General features: G+C 37.3%; 1 protein-coding gene across 1 annotated transcript; it reads left to right on the forward strand.

Annotated features, from left to right (window-relative positions):
* Positions 1-5,197: 5,197 nt before the first annotated feature.
* On the forward strand, positions 5,198-8,105 carry GDF2 (growth differentiation factor 2; the record flags this gene model as incomplete). The annotated part of the gene is made up of 2 exons (XM_080348158.1): positions 5,198-5,543; positions 7,165-8,105. 2 exons carry the CDS (start codon positions 5,198-5,200, stop codon positions 8,103-8,105), a joined length of 1,287 nt encoding a protein of 428 aa, XP_080204284.1.
* Positions 8,106-9,547: the final 1,442 nt, after the last annotated feature.

Genomic DNA, 9,547 nt, shown 5'->3' on the forward strand with positions numbered 1-9,547 from the left:
AACAGTATGTTAATATAGCCATTTTTGGTTACCTTCCCTAATATATAATTTGCTCTACAAAAGACATGTAATATCCCACAGTTTTGGTTTGCTGGATAATTTCAGGTTGTTAAACATATTCTCTGAATAACACATCCTATATAGTAATATGTTGAAATACTAAAAATAAAATAACCAAGATTTATATTTTTGTAAGTTATACTTTATATCCTCTAGATTGTTACATGCTTTTAACAAAAGCTAATAAATTAAAGGTACAGTAGTATCTAGAAACAGTTCAATTGTCTTTCTATAAATGCAGTCTGTTATGTTCTATTAATTAAATGGAAACATGTAAATATATGTTAAGCTTGTCATAATGCACCTCAGTAGATTAAAGACGGGGGAATACTATGATCATCTAGACTGACCTCCTGCATAGCACAGATCAAAGAATGTTGCCCAGTAGTTCCTACACCATGCATTATGGAACTTCTGTTTTGAGCTTGGGAATATCTTTGAAAAACATGCATAAATTTGGCTTTAAAGATTTCTTGTGGTAGAATATCTCTACTGGACTACAAGTAGTTGTTCCAAAAGTTAGTCCTCTTTGTTCAAATGCAGTGGCTTAATTCCAGTCTGAATTTGTTGAGCTTTAGCTTCAATTCACTGGATCTTACTGTAATCTATTTTATTAGATCCCTTTTATCTATTATCCAAAACACTTTCACTGTGTATTTTTAGTATATAGAGCAGGATCAAATTACAGTTTGGCTAAGATTTAAATAAGTACTTTGATTTCTTATTCTAAGCCTCAAAACAATTTCTCACAGCTCTTCTTTGAACTCTTTCCAGAACTTTCATCAACTTTCTTTTCCAACAATGGACACCAAAATGGGACACAATATCTGGCAGTGTATCTCTTAGAAGTCTTTGTATTAACAAAGTCTCTGCATCCCTCTACCTCCTGCACAATCCTCTCTTGATGCATTCATGGTAGCCCTTATAACTGCAGCGCTCCTTTAAGAGCTGGCGTTCCACCATTCTGTCTGTCAATCCTCTTTCTCAGTGTCCCTGTGTGCCAGGACACACTTGCCACATATTCCATTTTCAGCCACCTCCAGCACAATAGCATAGGCAGATCAGGATTGGAACAAACTTCTGAAGTCTATGAGGTAACACAGAATGCAAGATACAGTGTGTTTCCTCCTCAAGAGACACCTAATCTTCTGCACTATCTTATCCTATTAAGAGTTGTATTGTTTAGGGAAAGGATACTGCACACACTGTCTTCTGATGAATGACTAACAGGAGGCTCCTATCCAGCTGAGATGCTAGATAACTTCTGCCACCAGTATTCCATATTCATGTGGTGCAGATTCCCAGACAACAGAGATGTGTAAATGTGGTACTTCCTGCTAACCTTCATAAAAGCAAGATTCAGTGTGTATGGGGGTGTTTACAGGCTTACTCTCACAGCAGTTCTTGCTAGTTCATCATAAACAGCTTCAAATAAGAAGTAGATAGTTCTAAGGCACCTTGGAGCATCTGCCAGTTATGACTGCCAAAAGATCATGGATCCAACTAGGCATTTCTTCTTCTCCTAAAGTACTGCAGTGATTTACACTGGAACTACTGAGACAAACCTTTGTATACTGTTGCTGTTGAAGGTCTGCCTTAAAAATGTAGGGTCTTGTGCTTTTATAAATCACGAGAAACTCAACTACAGTTGTCAGAGTAATGCTAATGCATAAAGAAAAATTAAAAAGTGCTCAGAAAATCATCATTTATTCCTACAGAACAGCCATAAGCATATGCGTTTTCAAAATATGTTAAGTCACTGTCATTTCTGTTCTCTGTAAAAACTTACCCTTTTCTGTAGGTCTAGTCTTGCTCCCATTTAGCACCAGCTCTGAACAGAATGACATATTAGCCTAGTGTGCTTATGTTCTCATCTATTGCATTTTGTTTTCCTCAAGGAATCTTTTCCAGATCTTGAATTAACCCTTGGGTACAAGCTGACTTTCCAAGATGTCCTGATGTAAGCAATTAGGAAAGAGATACTATGATCTGTTATAAGGTCTATAGAGCATAAGGGAAAATGCTACTCCTATATTCATTAAGATACCTATAAAATTCTGAAAGGTTTAGTCTGCATTTAAAGGTTTGTTGGCATATCTGTGTTACTTAGCATGGGTCAAACAAAATTATACTTGTAAGTGGCATAGCTCTCAAGGCATACCCTTACTACACAAGCAATAAAACTCTCTTATTAGTAAAGTTTACGTATTTCGTTTAGCGTTTAGCTGTACCAGTAAATTCTCTAAAGCAAACAATGTCTAAAACCCATATTTGTGTAGAACTGGCTACTACTTTCTGTGTCTTTGGTATCTGGATGTCTAATCTTCCTATGGAAAAGGAAACTACATTTGAAAAGGCACAAATGAAGTCAGCTGCTGTTGGGAGATGCTGATACCCTCACATTCTTGGTTCCAACAGATCTTTTGATTTGTAGAGAAAGTGACTATCAACAAACACTTACACTGGCAGGTCAAGATAATGCCACTAACTAGTCCTAAAATAATTAAGTATACATTGATATGGGATGATTAAAGACAGAAAACAGGAAAACAGGTGATATTCACCAGCAAAGCGTTAAGGACTTTTTTCCTAAAACAAATCAAATTTCATTTTTTGTGGCCACAGTTTAATTGCCAGAGGTAACAGCAACAGCCAGAATGTACCTGGGTTTTCATGAAGTATTTCAATTCACTTGCGCAAGACTGCATAGTTAAAAGAATCCACTGGACAATATTAACATATTTGTGTATCACAGGAATTAACAAATGTCTCACTGCCAAACCTCAAACAGCAGCTTTCAAAGGAATTGCCACTAAATGGAACTGTTCATTGTAAACTTTCTGCAAAGCTGACACTTGGCCTGACACTATTTGACATCTTTATATATGAACTGGAATTCTGTATATAACAAGCCCACAGCATTTGCAGAAGACAGTGAGAGGTATTTATATAGTTTATTTGATCTAGCTGCACTTTATGTAATCAAAATTCATTTTAAGGTAGACAGATGCAGAACTTAGTACTTGGGCACATGGAATTGAGGCTGCTGCTACTGAGTAGATGACTACAGCCTTGAAATCCATAACTCTTAAAACAATTCTGGTGGGTATCATGGTATCACAGGTATCACAGCATAGTATTAGCATTCATGGTGATGCCATGTATAGAGGACTAATGCAGGCTTTGGAAAGATACACCCCTGGGTAGTGAACCACATCAGGAAAGGAGATTTTATATCTGCATGTGGCACTGGTAGACTGCCACTAGGAAAACTATATATAGCCCTAGTGTTCACCTTTTGCAAAAAAAACATTCAAATTCTGAAAGAGACATGAAAGAGAAACAAAGACAGTTAGAGAAAATGTCTGATAATATGACGAAAAAGCACAATCTGTTTATTTTATCAGAAAGCAAACTGGGAAGTAACTTGATTACACTGTACAAGTACTTTAACAGGGAGAAAATGCCAGTGCTATGGGGCTCCTTCAGCCAGCCACAAAGTTACAGGAACTCCTGTCTAGAAATGAAGCCAGGAACAATGAAATAATAAATGAGGCACCATGTTTTTTTAAGTGTAAGTGATAATCTTCTAGAGAAATGCTACAAAAAATGAAGAAATCTTCAGTTCTTTGATATCTTCAGGTAATTTCTGGAGACTCTTAGAAAGTTACATTTTGAACAAACAGAAGTAATTGGGCTCTGCACACTGGTGGGAAACACAAAGGCCTTGAGTAAAACATAGCAGACTTGCTATGCAGGAGACCAGGATCAATGCCGAATAATCCTTTCTGACTTTACACCACAGGAACATAATTAACCAGGATCTTGGTTCCCAGTTGTCACCTAACAGACGTGAGTATTTGAGAAGTCTGGGATCACTTTAAACACTGTGTATGAACTGCTAAAAAACTAGAGAAAAATAGCAAAATCTTTTCTGCTTCTTTGCAATTAGATTTTTTAAATGTAAAAGCTCATAATACTATTCAGACTTTATGGATCGTGTACAGTATGGATTCCATTGTTCTTAGAAAAAATGATACATTAATAGTACGGCTAAAATACTTATGCATCATTAGATTAAATCATAATGCATTCATTAAGATAGCGAGTGATATTTTTGTCTATAAATAAACTAGGTTTATCTCTTCTGTATCATAAGAAATTCTGTCACCAGTGTTGTATTTTTGCCTTGACCCATTCTTCTCATAACTAACAGTATTTTCATAGATAATCTTCTGCATCTGCACAGAGAGCTTTTACTTTCTGTGTGGCCTTAGAAGGCCCAGTTCCACCTTCATTTTGAGGTCACTGAAATAATGACTGGTTGTTCTTGGACTGGATTGACGATCAAAAAATCTAAGAAATATATGACATAAGATACTATAAGAACAAGACTGAATTTCTATCCACCAAAGCATTCAAACCAAAAATGGACAAGCCTGCAAACAACATGAAGCAAACTTGACACAAAACAGATATTTCACTGTGTACAAACAATAGTTCTTCACTGATAAAAGTAGTTTTAAGGTTGTTTGTATTGTCATGAAATCACGTCTTGCAGAATCACAGGTCTCTCTCAAATGATCAGGTATTTTCTGACGACATGAGAAGGGACTGTAATAAAGATTTCAGAGATGTTATTTACTAATAGCTAATAAAGTAACTTTGTTCTAGATCTCTGTTTTCTCGTCTTGATGAAAACAGTTTAATCTTCTACGTCCCTAAGAGAGCTTCTCTTTGTTGGCAAGGAAGTGACGGAAGAGTGTAATTAAGCCATGATGACCCTAAAATGAAATGTGGATTCTCTACAATATACAATGTCCTTCCCACCAGCCACATGTGTTTGTCAGATGTTTATAGAATCTTCATTAACTAAGAGCTTTGCTAGATAACAGAAGCTGAAGCATGGCATCAATGACTCTGATAAGGGCAAGTGTACAGCCAATCTGCTTGACAACTGACAAGAGGCTGGGGTTTGAAGCAGACTGCAAAAAGAGCACAAGAAAGTGATTTGCAAAGGACATTCCAGTTGTTTGCCTTCCATCTCCTTTCCTCTCTCTGTAATGAAACAACATTTTTAATCAGCTAAAATACCCTTGTCCTCTTGTCTCTCCATCAGAAAGTAAATATAAAAGAAATGCATTATTTTGGAGTATTAGCGGCACTGTCTGTTTTCAACATCATTGCCTGTTTGACAAGAGGCAAGCCTTTGGAGGACTGGGACAAGTTATCAGCTATGGGAAAGTCTGATGCACGCTTTCATGATCCTGGGGAAGTGGAAGATGAGACTCATTTTGACTTTAAGTCTTTGCTGGAGAATATGAAGACAGATTTACTAAGAAGTTTGAATATGTCAAGAGTCCCTTCACAAGTGAAGACCAAAGAAGAACCACCACAGTTCATGATTGATTTATACAATAGATATGCTGCAGACAAGTCCTCCATCCCCTCATCCAATATTGTAAGGAGCTTCAGCACTGAAGGTAGGAGAAATCTTAAATATGTGGACTAGAAATTTTGAAGTACGTGGATGGACAGTAGGTACTCAGATTCTTTTGAAATTCAGAGTGAACTGAGTGCCTAACTTCCACAGATTTTTTAGAAATGAAACATTAAAATTTTGGATTGTAGTCTTGTTCTTTAGTTTTTTCAGTCTTAAAAAAAATACAATTACCTTTAGTTTTCTTCTTTGATATTTTTACTGTACAATATTCTTTTCTCAAAAGCATCAACTGAGATGATGCACTGAATAATGGCTTATATGAATCATGTTTCTCAAAGCTAGAAATTTGGAACTGAGTTTTAATGTTAGAATGCAAACTTATGATCATCTATAATTGAGACATCCATGCTAGAGAGCTCTGCTTTTGGGTGATTCTTCTAATACTTAAAAACCGCAGCAGTCAACTCAGAAATGTGTCTCTGGATCCGAAGAAGGAACAGCAGTGCTCCCCCAACATTCTAGTTGAGGTGGAAAGATTTAAATGGAAATTGGTAGTCAAGCTTGTCTCAACCAAAAATATTCAAGATCTCTGTCTGTGTAACACTACACAGACTTTTAAAACCTCCATCATAAGTAGCAGTAAAAAAGTTAGAAGTAAATGTAATCCTTGTGATAAAAATAAGACAGGGAGAATCGAAGCTTCTATTTATAAGAAAAATACACCTACACAGCTAACATCACAATGAAGAACTCCAAATCTCCAAATTAGTGCCCCTAGTCCTGAAATGGAAAGAAACCTTAACAGTATAAACTAGATTATAGTTTCCATAACTCACTCTCCTCTCTCACTGCTTTTGTGGGTAAACACTGTGAAGAAGTGTCAACATAAGCCAATTAAAAACCAATCATGATTGAGTAATAACCTTACATTGACCAAACAGATATCAGACAGTGAGGACTTTTGAACACAGCCAATCTGAGCTTCCAGTCAAGTATCTGCCCCTCCAAAGGCAGAGTTGCCTTGGCAAGCTCAGTAAGTTCAGCCTGGAAAAGACTGGGACCTGGCCATTAAATGTTGTTTATCACCAAGTCTTAATTTAGACCCTGAAGCTTTAGAATTTTCAAAAGCTTTTCTATTTCCCCAAACTCTCAGTAATCCAAGCAGCTTTCAAAGTTATTTGAAGACAACAACAAAAGCCTCAGCACAGGTAATTGTTGGAGACACTTAAATATGTAACATGCTTCTTAGCATTGGGAGGGCCATTCATCCCATATGATGATGATAAGACAGGAAATTCATAGAGTATTTTAGGAATTATTTGTGTAAAAATCTCTTTAGGAAACTGCGAAACCGCAACACTCCCAAGATGCCTTAATTACATACTTAACACTGACCAGCATCACTCACAGCTTGTTCTAGGCAGACTTCACACACTCACCTAACCATGCAATCTTGATGAAAATGCTTGCAACACCAGGCACCTCAATTTCCACTTTCTACTCCCTGCCCTTCAAACTTGGCCAGAAAACTTTTTTTTTTTTTTTTAAGCTGGGTAGCCAGATTCTTAATTTACACGCAAAATACATCCTGAGTCTCTTAACAGCAAGTTACTTGGACAGCCAGAAGCATTGTAACCACGTGTTTTACTTTCCTATTGCAGATGTTGTTTCTTTAGCTTCACCAGAAGAAAATCCATTTCAGAAACACATCTTGCTCTTCAACATCTCTATTCCACGATACGAGGAAATCACGAGAGCTGAACTGAGAATTTATATCTCCTGTCACAGAGAAGCTGGGTCTCTCTCCAGGCTGGAAGGCAACATGGTCATTTATGATATTCTAGATAGTGACCACGGGAAAAATCCAGAAAGTACCAAATCTTTCCTTGTCTCCCACAATATCCAGGAGTGTGGTTGGGAGATGTTTGAAGTCTCCAGAGCTGTGAAAAGATGGGTCAGAGCAGACAAACTGAAGACTAAAAACAAACTGGAGGTTGTTATAAAGAGTAAGGCTCTGGGTGGTTTCACTTGTGGGAAGCTGGATATCAGCGTTACCCCTGACACTAAAAATCTGCCGCTATTAATAGTGTTCTCCAATGACCGCAGCAATGGGACAAAAGAGACCAAAGTGGAACTCCGGGACATGATTGTTCATGAACAAGAAAGTGTGCTAAAGAAATTAGGAAAGAACAACACTTCATCTGAAGAGGAAGAACAGGGAGAAGAAAAGACCATCCCTGGGCCCCACCAGCATTCCTCCAGAAGCAAGAGAAGCATCGGTGCCAACCACTGCCGGAGAACTTCCCTCCATGTGAACTTCGAAGAGATTGGCTGGGATTCCTGGATCATTGCTCCAAAAGATTATGAAGCTTTTGAGTGTAAAGGAGGTTGCTTCTTCCCTCTGACAGATAACGTTACCCCAACAAAACATGCTATTGTCCAAACTCTCGTCCATCTTCAAAACCCAAAGAAAGCTTCCAAGGCCTGTTGTGTTCCAACTAAATTGGATTCAATCTCCATTCTTTACAAGGATGATGCTGGTGTGCCCACTTTGATATATAACTATGAAGGGATGAAAGTGGCAGAATGTGGCTGCAGGTAGTATACAAGAAGCTCCAAGAATAAGAACACCTCCTTTTTCTGCTCTGTGTAAATCTGTACATTAGTGATACAAATCAAAATCCTTGCAAACAAGGTTTGAAGCAGGGTATGAGGCTGGTTGTTGTTGTTGCTGCTTGCTTTAAAGGAAAACTGTCATTTAAAGAATGGCAATCATTGTAAATAGTCTGCACTATATATCATGGCAAAGTAAATACTGGATTAAAATATTGTGAAATTGAATGAACTATGCAGTATTTGGCAATAGTGATATGATATGAATACCTTATTTCAACTTTTCTGTTTAATCAATTCTATTTAGGTCACAAACTAAAGGATGGGGATTTAGGACGTCCTGTAAATGTTTAATAGTATTGAAATCTAATTCTCTCAGCCAACTTTGGCATTTTCAGCTTCTATAAAACTCAGTAAACAGAACTTAGTCTGCATGGTAAATTCGGGAGCCTAAATCCTGCAAACCTTTTCTCAAATAAGTAATCTCAGAGGCTTTACAGGCAAATCATTTACTCTCATAAGTGAAGATTTTCAGTATTCAAAATAGAAGATACTCTAGGTCTTATTTAATTCCCAAGTTTCCTTCTGTGGGTAGCAGGTGCCTTGGTTTCAGCTTTCTTATCCTCAACGTCCCTATTTTTACCCCTTTATGGCACATACTTGAATGATAAGAAGTGCAGCCTTCCGCTTCTAAGACACTGTTTCCTAGGAGGAACAGCAGCCCTTATCTCCACACAAAGATAAGGAGCCACTTTGACCTACTGCAAATTCTTAGTATTTCTTTGCAAGAACATGCAGTCAAATGATGTTCAGCCTTAGAAGCTGTATCCTGCAAACAGTGGGGGTTGGCAGAGCTCAGCACTTGTGAAAAGCCCAGGCTACTTATTCAGAGGCCTAAATATGTTCTTTGGAATCTGACATTTAGGCTCCAATCTTTTAAAGAATTCTTCTTAGGAGAAACTATTTTACATACAAAATTTTTTTCACTCCTTAAAACTTTGGCAGAAATTGGAAACTTCTATCCATGTTCTATGAGACTTATACTGATATATGGGAAATATACTATCATACAATAGTTCTCATTACTTCAGTTGTATTTTCACTAAACGAGGACCCCATCTTTCGTGCAATTAATGTACACTTCCTTTGATTCTAATGAAGGTTTTGCCTGTACAAGAACAAAGAGTCTTCTGCTGATTCCAGGTGACAGGTGTAAGTGCTGTACAATTCCCCATAGTCAACACACACAAATTCTCAGAGAACACTTTTGATCCAAACCCATAGCAAATTACACATTTGTTCAAAATGAAGAATATTAATGAGGCAAAAATCTAAACAGTAGCTTAATGTATGGAAACAGCAAGATTTAACTGGGTACATATGTTTTAAATTAGGGCAGCCTCTAGGCAAGACAAATTCATTTGGCATGAA

This window comes from Nesoenas mayeri (genome assembly GCF_963082525.1).
Source record: "Nesoenas mayeri genome assembly, chromosome: 7".
Taxonomy (NCBI): Eukaryota; Metazoa; Chordata; class Aves; order Columbiformes; family Columbidae; genus Nesoenas; species Nesoenas mayeri.